The sequence below is a fragment of the Amia ocellicauda genome, chromosome 9 (assembly GCF_036373705.1).
Source record: "Amia ocellicauda isolate fAmiCal2 chromosome 9, fAmiCal2.hap1, whole genome shotgun sequence".
NCBI lineage: Eukaryota > Metazoa > Chordata > Actinopteri > Amiiformes > Amiidae > Amia > Amia ocellicauda.
The window spans coordinates 26,024,612-26,039,318 of record NC_089858.1 but is presented as its reverse complement, the minus strand read 5'-3'; the positions used below and the strand labels follow the sequence as shown (position 1 = coordinate 26,039,318).

The window sequence follows — 14,707 nt, the reverse complement described above, 5'->3', positions numbered from 1 at the left end:
AAGATGGAAATTACTTTGTAAGCAGCCCCTGGGGAAAAAACAATATGGAAACTTAGAAGTAAATTTGTGTTTGAGGGTAAATGATGAATCACAAGATACAGGAGTAAATTGTATAATTGTGTTTTCCTGCTGTTTAAGATCTTCCTTGTGGCATACCAGTGGGCCGATTCTACAGAAAACCCTAGTTATTGTGCTATACTGAGCTTTGCACATAAACAGAATGTACTTACTTACTACACAAATTAAGTCTTTGCAATACATAAAATTACATTAAACTAATTCTATTGTAAAAAAAAGTTTCCTTTTGCAGAATGATATACTGTCCAAACAGCTTCTTCTAACGGGATGTTCTTGAACAACTGTATACACAGAATGTCTAATGCGAGTACCTGTTGCTGTTGATGCTGCATAAGATATTTGTTAAGCATCGTTACTGCATTACTGCAGGGATTTCGACTCTGAAAGGACGTGCTGGTAAAACACAAGCAAAATATGAAGTTTTAACCAAACTAACTATGGCAGATCTAATCCTGAATCTAAGTATGCCATATAAAGAGGACTACCTTATTACAGCCAGACAGTCTTAGAGCAAAGCATTTCCACCTACAAGCCCACAGCCATCTGTCTTTGACACCCACGCATGTCAGATTAAACACACCTCTGCCTGCTTATTTTAGGTGATTAAATTGCATCTCATTTCAGCAATTATGACTACCTTATGAACGTGTAATCCTATGAATATCTTTCTATTATTTTCTATTCACTGCTGTTTGTTTGGTGGCTATGTAAGCATAATTACCCAGTTTGTTTTCCAAAAATGGGGACATCGTCCTACAACAATGCTTTATTGCTCATAATGGCAAAGTACAGGTTTAGATGCAAGCATTCACCTGTGTATATTTATAGCTGCTAACGTCGACAGGAAGCTGAATGATGTCGTAGTCTATTATTTCACATGGCCTGTGACACAACCATTAAAAATAAATACTTGTAAGGGTGATAATCACCACATGCTCACTACCAAAGATCACATCAGCAGAACCTTTATTTGATTTTTATTTCTCCAGTCTTGGTATAAACATGAACTCATTTCCTACACTTTGTTATAAATAGTTTGGTATCTTGCACTGTATTTTCATGGCCTACATTTGGAATTAGGCTGAATTGCATACTGAGATTATTAAACTACTGTATGATATGTCAAAACAATAGGAGGAAAAAGAAGAAGAGGAAGAAGAGGATGAAGAAAAAGAATTGTCAGGTTTGCTGAAGGTTGCTCAGACCTGAGAGCTCTTCATACCTGGTAGAGAAATCTTTGGCTGAACTGCTGCATGGCTCCCTGCAACTGGCTGCGCTGGGACTGCCACTGTTCATAGTTGCGCACTGACTCGGCTGTGGGCCGCTGCCACGTGGTCGTCCGGGTGTTGTGATCCACGTAGTAAAATCTGCCCCGCTGGTCCACACGCTTCTCCCACCTGACAGCACATAGCAATACACAGGGAGAGAGCAGACAACATGAGTTAGTCCTGTATTCAACAGTTCTGGGAGTGCTAAACAAAATGAATACTTTTTATACATCTGTAGATGAACGTTTCAGCCTTACATCATAATCAGAGTCCCGAAACATATCAAACATTTGCCATATGTTGCTATGGAACAAAAGCGAGACAAGGAAGTGACATGCAAGAAAACAGTCCATCTATTTTCTTTCCATCTCCGAGATCCACGCCTCTCTGTCTGCAAGACCTAAATCTCCATGTGCCAGAAAAATAAAATAAGGCAGATTCAGGATTTTATTTTTGGTGTGATTGGTTTCAGACCAATTGCAGGTGACTGGAGGCGTAAGAAATGGGCTCACTGATACACTGTCTGCAGAGGTAACCTTAAAAAGTTAAAGAGGGGAAAAAACAAACTGTGTGATTAAGGAATATGTAGAACAAATTCTAAATGTGAAAAACAAGAACACTGGGAATTCTGAGACATCTGAAACAAACAATCCCGCTTCGTTGAGAATTAAGCCTCTATAGACAAACCTGTTCATAAACAAAGATAATTATTCATGAGCTATATTGTGTGTCTACTGTATTATTATCCAGTTTTCAAGAAGGTAGACCACAAAGATCCAAAAAGAAGAGTTAAGAGAGGAATTTGACTTCCGGGGTCTGGGTGTAGTTCCCAAAAAGATTTACCCGGCCCAGTACGTTATTTTATTTTATTTCATTTTAATTTTTATGAGTCTGACACATTTCCTGAGTCCGGATGTCTGCTTTCACTGTAGGGGGGAATAAAAGCCTGTAATACCAGCACTCAGTGTAAAAATTGGTAATGGCAACAATTCTTTTGTGTGTGTGTGTGTGTGTGTGTGTGTGTGTGTGTGTGTGTGTGTGTGTGTGTGTGTGTAAGTAGCTAATAAGGGATTTCAAGAAACTCAGCTCAATTATACCAAGCTATAGCTGGGAAATAATAGGCCTTTCAGGATTCAGCATTAAACAGACAACTGAATAGTATTGGGATTTAAATGGTTATACATACATACATACATATATATATATATATATATATATATATATATATATGTATATATATACACACATATACATATACATATATACACACACACACACACATTATATATATATATATATATATATATATATATATACACACATACATACATACATAAATACATACATATACACACACACACACACACACACACACACACACACACACATCTGGCACCAAGACGTTAGCAGCAGATCCTTTAAGTCCTGTAAATTGCGAGGTGGGGCCTCCATGGATCGGACTTGTTTGTCCAACACATCCCAAAGATGCTCGATTGGATTGAGATCTGGGGAATTTGGAGGCCAAGTCAACACCTTGAACTCGTGATTCATCAGACCAGGCCACCTTCTTCCATTGCTCCGTGGTCCAGTTCTGATGCTCACGTGCCCATTGTAGGCACTTTCGGCAGTGGACAGAGGTCAGCATGGGCACCCTGACTGGTCTGCGGCTACGCAGCCCCATACGCAACAAACTGCGACGCACTGTGTGTTCTGACACCTTTCTATCAGAACCAGCATTCACTTTTTCAGCAATTTGAGCTACAGTAGTTCGTCTGTTGGATCAGACCACACAGGCCAGCCTTCGCTCCCCACGTGCATCAATGAGCCTTGGCCGCCCATGACCCTGTCGCCGGTTCACCGCTTTTCCTTCCTTGGACCACATTTGATAGGTACTGACCACTGCAGACCGGGAACACCCCACAAGAGCTGCAGTTTTGGAGATGCTCTGACCCAGTTGTCTAGCCATCATATATCCCACCCACTGACAAATGCCATGATAACGAGATTATCAGTGTTATTCACTTCACCTGTCAGTGGTCATAATGTTATGGCTGATCGGTGTATATGTATGTATGTATGTATGTATGTATGTATATATATATATATATATAGGATTTTGGTTGGAGGAAGAAATAGTACCTACAATTGTGAATATTATGTAATATTTGTATTTGTTTACAGTGATCTTAAGACATAAACTAGAAGATGAAGCAAGAACAATACCAGTATGAGTATTATAAGTTTGATTAGATATTAATACACATTCTAGACATTTGATATACAGAGTTGTGAATTCCAATTCCAAGGTATGCTACTCTTGTTTGGTTCATGATCGATGTACATGATTCTTATTGGCCGACTGATAATGAAACTCTGATTTTTCTTCTTCTTTCTGCATTGCTTAAGAACGCCAACCCCAGCTCTCACCTCCTGGTCTCGAATGTCTCAGTTGCATTACTCCAGGCAAGTTGCCACATTACGATGCTATTTCTGTCACTTTCGCTCATGAAACGGAGTATGTAGGAAAATAACAATTACAGTACAATGCAGGGATGGCTTACACTGGAGCGTGTGGACAATGAACAAGGTTCAGTGATTCAGTAATTCAATGTTAAATGTGCTTTGAAGAGCACTATTCTGAACATACAGCTGACTTCTTGCTGAATATTCAGGTTAATGATATTTGACTACTATTCAAAGTTAGGAAAAGTACTTAATTAACTGATGGCTGATTACAATTACAGGTTTTCTGCATCATCTACAATTTTAGGGTGACAGAAATATCTTTACCCTTGTTGTATTTTGCCTACATGGTTTCAATAGTCTACTGTAGTGTGTTGTACTCAACTGTATAATGTTAAAAATACAAACTTTAAACTGAACTTAAAGATTGTAGCGATTTCACAGTAGCATTACATGAAACAGAGAGATCTTTATGCTGTAGGACTTAGAAAGAGGAAAAAAAATAGCCTATGTCTTGTTTGTTCTTATTTTAGCTCATTTCAGTTTCTCACTCTTTATAGAAACACAAAAGCTTGCCGTGCTGAAGTGGAAAAAGTGATATTTCATGTGGAGAGGGCGTAACCTTTAGTCATTTGCTTTTAACTCGGGGAATGGAAAGTTCCCTTTTTAAAAATGTATATATTTTTTTTCTTTTTTTTCATTCAATTTGATTTCACACAATTGTGCAGGTTTGGTAAAGTGAGCCTAGTAGGGCTGAGATTTTAAATCATCATGTCCCTGCTAAAGTCTACCTCTTCCTTCACTAGCAGTCTTAGGCAGCTGAAGTGTTTCACTGACTACACACTCAATTACACACACACACAGGCTCAAGTGTGATTGTAAGGGCAGGCAACTCGGCTATGCTGGCTTGTCAGTGTTCCCCCAACCCACGGAGGCCTGAAGCAGTTCAGAAAAAAGGGGCCTTTTTCCTATAGTGATTATAACTTTCTGGTTTTAAAATAAATCTTCAAAAGGATTAGTAATTTCCTATTGTTTTTGTTATATCAGGGCTTGTTTTCATTCGATTGTGAAACATTATTAATGTGTCTGGGCTTCCAAGCACTTTAAATATTCAAATAAACTGAGAACTCAGAATATATTTTTTGTTCTTTTTTCCCTCTGCTGTGTGTTTTTTATTAATACCATTCTGTCTACAAACCTGAACTTGCAAGTGCCCCTCCTTAATGAGTGGAGCCTACAGATACTTTGATAACACTTGATTTTCTGGTTGTTAAATTGAGTATTGATTCTGTTTTGATAACTGCCAAATAATAATTCAGAGAAAACAAGTCATACTGTATTTTAGCTAAAAAAGCCTATCAAAATGCTGGCAGTCCATTCAACTAATATGGAATTTAGAAAGAAACTAATATAAACATTCTTTCAAAGCTTTTATGAGGACTCCGGATGATACAATAAGCTTGTAAGGAAATCAGACTATTTGGGGGGTGTCATATTTCAACAATGGAATAAAAAAAAATTTAAGAAACATAATTTCTTTCTTTCTAGAACTTTAAAAAAAACACTGTCATTCTTACATAACAAAAAACATGACGTAAGAATTTGATTTAGTGCCTTCGCTGTGTGAGTGATGCCCTTTTCTTGTTTGAGCTATATTTATATATGTGGATACTAAGCGTGTTGTTTTTAGGATACTATACAAAGCTACAGTTTTTCTGGCTTGAGTTAGCAATACACCAGTGAATGCATACTGTTTTGATGAAGATATTTCTATTTATTTCTTAAGGTTTTCAATTCAGAACAAATAAAGAGTTTTATGAGGCGGAACCTTTTTGTAATGAGAGAGAGCTGGCGTGGAGACTTCTGGGTGATTTCTGAGTAACTTGTGCAGAAGGCTGGATCCTTAGCACCTAGACACAGCCCTCTCAGTGTGCCAAAATATCATTGTCTATAAAAGGCTATGGGTTGGAGTTCAGGTATTTCCAAAGTAGCTGAAGCACAGGAAAAGTATGTGGAGAATTTTCTTAAGCAGAACAGATTTTTCTATCCTGAGTCCATCCATCGCCCCCCTCCACCCCCCAGCCGCCTGCCAGGCAGATACCAACAGATTAACTAATACTGCAGCTCGAACCAGACACAAAAACAAAACAAAACTTTCAGGGCATCACGCTTTGTGTTACTGAGAAGAGCACATTACCTGTCTTACTCTGTTATATAGCTATATTACTTTGAAGGCAGATGTTAACAAACATCAGAAGTTTAGCAAGAATGAGCTGGGAGGGGAGAGCCCTAAAGACCAGCAGGTGGCAATCTTCCCTGCTGACCAGAAACCTCTCTTTATGATAAGGCATTCAAATGAGGCACTGTCCAAACAGGTGACATTAAAGGGTGACATGGTATTTGTCAGAAGACTATAGGAGTGAGCTGTGATGTCACAGTGAAATCCATTACAACTTATAAAACCTGGCAAATACATTTAGAAAGTTTAATTCGATTAACATTAGTTGACATTTTGATACTCCAGCAATATAACTGAGGAAATGTGAATGGTAGATACCCAACAGAACTGACGAATGCTGGTCTTCCTGTTCTACTCACCCTGGCGGCAGAGGCCTCTCCCAGGTGGTGGTCTTGGTGTTGTGATCGACGTAGTACACTCTCCCATTGGGGAGGACGCGCTGCTCCCACCTGCAACACAAAAACAGACACATCCACTGAGTTCTCCTTCGTCCAGTACTGAAGCAGCTCGGAAACCTGTTGAAAGTCTGTAATGATTAATATTCCCAGTGAAAATATAAATATCTAGGTAAGGTATGCGGTGATGCTTAGCAATAACTCAACCTACAAGACAATTCACTCTTTGCCTGCATTGTTGCTCTTAGTGTTAGTGTACGGGTCTCCACCTTACTTTCCACGTGCACTTTTATAAGGATCTTATTGCTTGTGACACACAAAAAATAGAATTATGCGTGCCACCACTACTAGTGCTGTAAAGATCTCTGTTCTATAAGAGAGAAAAAAGGAATTACAATAAAATAAAAAAGGATCTGGGCAGTTAATGCAATTAAGAAAGTTCCAGTCGAGCACACTAGATGATCTGTAAGTAGTGGATATGGTACATTGCTGGTCAGAACCCTGGCTGTACTGTTAGCTTGGCACTCTGAAGGAGCATGAAATTGCCTCCAGAGTTGCCAAGGGGTCAGATACCGTGCCAAGGAGACCTCCAGATCAGAATGGAAAACCATGAAATTCCCTCTCCACCCTCCCAAGGCTCTTCCTTTTCCTCCCTTGCCCTCCTGTGATGGAATCAGAGACCCACAAACAGCAAAAGTGCATGGTTTCTCACCAGCGTCCAACTGCAGTGTTACTTATTACAAACCGGTGACAAACATTTTGTTCCACTGTAAATCTAACTAATTGATTTTCATAATTGTAACACTGGGAAATTACACTGAATGCAGGCAAACTATTACCATCAACCAAATCAATAAATAATAATGAAGTGAATATATTAAAACAGCCTTTTTATCAATATGAACAGTACTATGTATTACACACACAGCAACAGAACAGCTAGAAGCCTAAGTACTTTTACACCTGGTGTACCAATACTCAAACAGACCACAGCAACCTCTATAACCAGATGTCTAATGATGCCAGGGGGAGATTTTCCAGCACCCAGAGCCAGGGTGGCAACTTGATGTAATATAGAAAGGGCATATCTACCGTTATTTATTTTCAGTTATACTCTATAAAACAGTACAATTTGACTGAATTAGTTTGTTGCGGTCTCGGGCCTTATGCAAAGGGAAAAAGTCAATACCCAGTTCTAACCGCCTGCCAGTCCACAACTGTCTGCCAGACACTATTTATTCTATTAGTTTTTTTCGTGTGCATGTATGTGAAAAACCAATTCAATAATTTAAACACGTATAGTATTTGTCCCGAACTGTATACAAGCAGAGAAGAAGAAAAAAAAAAAAGGTTTGGAAAGGACAAATTTGGCAACACATAATATCGGCATTTATTACAACAATATGGTGTGCAGCAGTCTCGGGGGTTTATGTCTGGTACCAATTAGGAGCTATATGCTCCAAAAATTATCACATTACCTTTTTTCCAGACGGCCTGCTGTTAAAGAAAAAATGCTAATGTGAAGGAAATTAGATTCATTACAGATCATCTACATTTTTGGCACCATAGCTCCTGTTTGTATTAATCAGTAACGCGGGAGGGAAAATTAATAATTTCAGGGAGTGTAAGCATCATCAAAATGCTTAAGAGGGGCGCCACAGTCACACGTCAAAACTCACTAAGCACCCCCTAAAAAGGTGCCAAACAGTCTGCCAAGAATTCACAGTATACACCCTTCATCCTCCCAGCATTAACACAGCAGGCATGCTACAGTAGCTCTCAAGGGGGGGGTGAACAGCGGGGATCTTCAGAGAGTACAGGGGAAAGGATCACCCAGGATACTAGTTATATCCACCTTCATTCCATCATCAGCTGTCCTCTGGTTAATAGAAATTACTAGGGGATTTACAGAGAATCTGTTAAGACCATAATATTTTGTCTAACGTGAAATAATATATATAACATTTGGCAGCATGATGTCTGGACTTACATTAAGAAATTTCAGGAACATGCGTCACATTTGCTCACCGTTGATGTCCCCAGACTGTTCTAAGATCAGGCATCCCTGAACATCTAACGAAACCGACACTTTTAGATAATCTTTTTGGAAAAATAAAAAACACACAGCAACATAACCTGCTTTCATACTTAGAAGAAGAATTAGAAAAACACTGCCGGCTGTGGGATTAAAAAGGCTTTTCTTGCGCCAGTGAAAATCCTCCTCAGTGTGCAGCACCTGCAGTCCACCAGGAGGGCTCCGGCAGATAATAAAACACAGCCATCACTGCTGAAGTGCATGAGACCCGATTGCATGCTGAGGATTGTGGCTTTTGTTTGGTAAAGAAACCGCACATCTTATATCAAGCCAGTCAAGGAAGAAAAAAATATATAAAAAGGAATAGCGTACGGACATCAGGATGTGCCCTTAAAAAGCTTTCACCTTCCGGATGTGATTTAGTCCTCCTTTTCCAAAACTCAAGATGATTTTCAAAGCCAGGTTCAGGTTACAAATATAAAAATGATGATACGTATGTCTTTTCTAAACCAATGTCATTTCTTGCTGTATTTTCTCCTATAAAGAGCTGCTTTAACAAATGGGTGATCCAGATTTGAGATGTAAAACCAAAGCTTCATCACTCAATAGCGCTTCCACAGTGGAATACGTGATCCTGGAAGTGTTTATATTTGCAAACACAGGGGAAGTCACAAATGAAAGGAACCAGAGGAAGCCTTGAGACCATGATCAAAGAAAGCTAAGTGGATGTGATAAGCTTATCAGTGGAACGCCATTATTTATTTTAATCTCTGAGAGCAGTTCAACAACACTGGCTGCTGGTAGACTCAGAGGACTTTGTTACATATTTAACCTGTGTGATTACTTTGTAGGAAATACATATCTCACGTGCATTTAAAAAAAAATGCCCTTGTATTATGACTAGCTGTCAGACAGTAAGATCAGCACAGTTTTGTCTCTGTGTTAATTAAATTGTTTCTAACGCCGACAGCGAGGGGCAGGCTGTCCTGAAGTCACATTTACAGTGTGGTGCACCTGATCTTTAAGAGAAGGAATACAAAATGTAAATGTTGGTTGTAAATTTAAAATAAATACCTAAATTCTTCTCCCAGACATTTTGAAACAGTTTATTTTATTTTTTTAAATAAGGTTCAGCTTCCTCCTGTAGCACTGTCCAAATACAATTGTGTCACTTGTGTCTGGATTCCTGTGTGACAATTCACCATTTTGTGCCCCTATCTGTGCCAGGTGGCTGTGCTGGTTTATAATAAAGCTGTATATTCCCCAGACATATTTGGAAGGTCCTATGTTTGACTTCACTCATGGTGTAGGCACCAACTATTACATGCCACAATGATCATGTTTACATGACTTGGTCCCTTGAATTGTATAATCACATCATGTAGCAATTCCTCAGAGGATTTGCAATTGAAAAACTTGCACCGCTTTTAAAGAACAGGTCTTTTTAGTTTTATTACTCACATCCTGATGAGTTTTAAAACAAATAAGTTTAGACTGCAGTGCGAGAGCTTTCAAGATGCAAGTGTGAATACAGAAAAAGGGGGCGTCCTCAGTTCGGCAGTCTGTCTGACATCACGCGCAGCTGCTCGGGAAAGGCCTAAAGTACACACCGTGATGTGACTGGGGTTGGCATTTCTCCTGAAGATGACGTCAGGCGGTCACATAATCGGGTACACACCCCTGTTGACCAGGTGCAAAGTCACGTTTAAAAATTAGTTTGGATGTGAAGAATGAAAATGGCAAAAAAATATATAATAATAATAATGGCACATTATTTTAACAGTTAAAGCAATGCAAGATGCTAACTAATGCTATATTTCTTGGAAGCCCACATTTGTTTTTGAAGAATGCCAGTACAATACGAGGATATTAGTGCGAGCACAGAATTAATTCACATTTGGGGAGTAAAGGAAGTCTTTTTCTTTTTATGCTGGTGTAAAATATATTTTGCAGTCATGGAGAAAAATTACAAATAAATAAACGAAAGGTAAAGGAAAAACTGCATGTTTGTTCTCACATTTAACAAATCTAAATGAAACGTCAACGCTGATAAATCATGTGGATGAATCAAGTCTGTTGCCGATTTATTCTTCGAGAGATTAGCAATGAGGTGGGAGAAAATTAGAATATGGAGTCTGTAAAAAGGCTGCCGTTTTTGGGTTTGTTGCTTCTTAACACAGACAAGGTGTGTTAGAGCTGCCAAATTTCAACAGCACCCGTTCCACCCTCCTTCCTACCACTAACAGACCGCACAGTGTTACAGAGCCATTTCCACCATGTTGTTTCTCTTCTGTATCAAACAAACCTTTGCTTGTAAAAATATAAAATTCATGCGGCTTGGAGAAGAGTGGAGGGGGGTAAAGAGTGAAGCTTTCAGGGAGGAAGAAAGGCCCTTTGAGAGGATTCTGGAGGTGCATTATATTTTTTAAATGTAGTGAGGCTCAGGATGTGGACAAACAGCCATTGCCCTGACACTCACACACACTGACACATTTTAAATATGTATGTATGTATATGTACATAGAACCGTACCAGCAAGCAGCCCTGAGAGCACGGCAAACTACACACAACCTGTACTGTCCAAATACCAGCACTTTACACTAAAAACTGTTATTTTGTTATTCTGTCCCTCAGTAAGGGCAAACAATACAGATCCAATACCTTTCTGTATCTGTTTATTTAGTTAATTTATAAACCAGATAAAATGGAAATTCAAGTTATTGTAGTAGTTTGCTCGAAAATTTAAAAATACAAAACCAGAAATCAAGGAATCACTTCAATAAAACAAACTATTGCTGAAGATTTACTAATTAAATTGCAAGAAAATAACAGCATATAATAAGTCACCAATTCATGAACATAATTCATTATTACAGAGCCTTGACATATTAAAATAATATATCTGGACATATGGGCACATACACAGCTGTATCTGGATGTTTGACTGTTGTGCATCATACAGGACAGGACACTGATGTTCATGTGGAAGCCCGATATTTATACCACAGCAAATCCAACTGGACACAGAGCTCAATGTGGCAAATACGACATTTCTGTTGTTGTACATTTTCTGCCATGACTCGAGGTTTAAATACTCGGGGGAACAGATTATTCTGCAGACACGTGGGGTACAGTAGTGGCCCAGAGGAGACTGAGGGTCCTGTCTGCAGGGGGCACACTGCCAGCTTACTACTACTACTAACTACTACTACTATTACTACAACAAGGGACTGCAGTTGCTTTGCATTTTGTTTTCAGGGCACTAGGCAGTCCCAGTGAGGTCTGCCAAAATGACAGCCTCCGCCTGCTTCATTAGCAGAGGCCTTGACCTCCTCCGTCACTTTCCCTGAGCCAAACAAAAAGCTCGGTGGGTGCATCTGCCAGAGATTGTGGCCTTTAACCACAGGCCGGCATCAACCTCACAACTGCTTAAGAGGCACAGACTCGCTGCAGAAAATGACTGGAAAGAAAGAACAATATACCTATATAGACGGAGAGAGAGAAAACCAAACAAAACATACTGGTGTAATGGTTGCTCATTCTAATGTGACAGACCTTCTGTAGATACTCAAGTTTTCCCCTGTGATCGGTGGGTGAGGAACTATGTGTAGCATGGGAAGACAGATTCCTTTCCATCTTAATTAATTACACTAACAATATTTTCCTTAGCAGTGTTTCTTCTGCATGCTGTGAGTGTGTAGAGTGATGCATGAGGCCAGGGTTTTTAGGCTTCAAGACACAGCAGGAGAAAGCCAACGCAGGCTGTTATTTTGTGCTTGATTTAAAACAAACTTAAAAGTAAATAACTACATATATTTAAGTGTCTGGAGACTATTTAAGATACATACAAAATAAAATACTTTATTACAAGTCCTGCTTGTAATATCCCTCCCACACTTTGTTTACTCCTACATTGAGAACTGAGACTGAGAATATGCTCATTATTATGGATAAAGTATTGGCCAGGGAATCCAGGCTTTGCGTTATGGATGTGTTAATCTGTGTCCCCTGTATTGCAGAGCAGATTGGTGCAGACAGATCTTATCATTGGCTTGGCCACTCTGAAAACACTCCGGATTATGAGAACAGCCACTGCTCCTTATTAGAAACACATTTCTGGATCCGAGCCTAACAAGTGCTTTTCACTCCGCCTAATGTGGGAAAATGTTGCATTGACTATAAGGTATACAATGTGTGCTGTGATCCAGGGTTGAGCTTTGCAGTTTTGCTTTGCTGTTTCAAAGGCTAATGTGTTCATTTAAAAAAAGGGTAGAGAAGCAAACTATGGTTTAACAGTGAAAGCCTTAGCAGCTACATTTATTTATTTATTTATACAGCCTACAGTGACAAAGCTGTGTATTATCTGAAGTGGTTAGTAAGAAGACCAATTGCAGTTTTGGGTCTTGATATTAACTTTAAAGAACTCTCATCAATGCATCCGTGTACAAGTAAAATGTGGAGGGGAAAAAAAAGTTAATCACATCAAGCTGTACGTTCCTGTTATAAAAGACCTGCAAATCTGTGACATCATGAAGTCAGTGTCTGAATCGGACTGGATTTCCTGCTGGCACAACTGAGAGCAGAAGTGTGGGAACTGAAGGAAAACTACTGCATGGTTTCAAACAGGCAATACAGAGAGCAAAGGAAAAAACAAAAACATCAGGGGTTTAATCCACTGCAATGGAGGGATTTCCTCACTAAACATATTGCATTCTTATTACCTAATTTCCTAAATAATGGGCCGCTTCTTTGTGATAGATCACTGAACTGGACAGATTAAACAAAGAGAAAGCAAAAATCAACCACACACATACACACACTTCCAGATATAGTGATAACAGAAATTACTGCATACATATTTTTCATTATCCTAAAATCTGTTGATAGGTGCATCTCCTCATGCATAAATGTATACCATCCGCAGGCCTGATAAGAAACTAGGAAAACATGCTCTCCTAACATGGCCTCTCTTTTGAAACTTGAATCCTATAGCATTTTTATTCATAAGTTGTAAAAAGTGGCCTCTGATAATAAAATAAACCGCGACTGGATACAGGTTTTTCATTTGGGTTTCGTGGGTTAGGCAAAGTTTTTGATTTGCTCTAGGCCACAAAGTAAACCTCCATTTAATTATATTACAGTCAAAATGCACATTCAAAATTGCCACAGAGCACCACATTTTGCAACGAAAAAAAAATAATGAAAAAAATGAATACAGAGCAAGGAAATAAAGACGTAAGTAATGCGGTTTTAATATCTTTCTCTTACCGCAGTAGTGATTCGAGCTCTAGACATTACATGCTGAAAGACTGACACTGTTATTATTACATCCTGCCCGACAGGAACGTTTCAAGCAGACTGGAAGGTGGGGAGGCCTGCAAGCCAGTTTAGGAAAGTCTGATCTGTCCGATTGTTTTCTTTCTTTTTACAGACATGAAGTCATCGAGATTCAAGAGGTGGGATGTGTTATCCCTTCCCCCACCTGGAGCCCACCATGGCGCAATGTAACCTGCCCTAGGCTCTGCTTTGCATGCAACACGTAGTTGCACAGAGAGGTGTATTCAATACGCTGAAACATCACGGTTTTCCTATGTCACAGTTAAAGATTGTTAGGTCATCCATGCTGTATACATAGCTATTCATTCTTACAATGCTTGACTGCAAAGAAAGTAAACTGGTTCTTTTCAAACCCCTGAGCAAAAGCTCTATGAGAAGCAGAAAAAAAAACAAAGAATCAAAACCCACCTTTTAGCCTTCCAGAGCAATTAGTTTTAATAGCTTTACAATCCACGAGCGCAGCTGCTTTCAGTTTTCCTCCTCAGAGCTACAAGTTTTTCTGCAACATTCCTCTTACCTTGTAATAAAATCTTGGCCAAATCCCACACCCCTACCTAGATCAACTCTCAGATAAAGAAAAAGAAAAGGAGGAAAAACTTGCTGCCAGCTTCAGTCTGTTTCCATAGTCTAGCTGTTTTCAGGTGAGATGTACAGGCACTCTACCATTTACAGCTGCTTGCTAGGGGCGTAACTGTGAGGCAATCTGTGGTGAAGGAGTCCGTGGAGCAAAAACACCTTGTGCCTGTGAACCAGAGATAAACAGACGCCCTGTAGAGCGCTGTGTCCAGCACTTGAGCAAAGAACACCAGACGTAACAAGTTGTTTTTTCTTTCCTCCACACTGGCACAAAGACTTGCCAATGTCTTAACATCACAGCAAATCTACACCTTGC

The 14,707-nt window shown here is 39.3% G+C and overlaps 1 protein-coding gene across 2 annotated transcripts in view; it reads right to left on the bottom strand.

The window, feature by feature from the left end:
• Nucleotides 1-14,707, bottom strand: part of wwp2 (WW domain containing E3 ubiquitin protein ligase 2) — a 92,474-nt gene that overhangs the window by 40,623 nt on the left and 37,144 nt on the right. For both annotated transcript variants that reach the window (XM_066713891.1, XM_066713892.1), the window contains exons 9-10: nt 6,408-6,497; nt 1,301-1,475 (exon numbers count right to left, since the gene is read on the bottom strand). In XM_066713891.1, the coding sequence (XP_066569988.1) occupies nt 1,301-1,475; nt 6,408-6,497 (265 nt within the window). The remainder of the gene's footprint in view (nt 1-1,300; nt 1,476-6,407; nt 6,498-14,707) is intronic.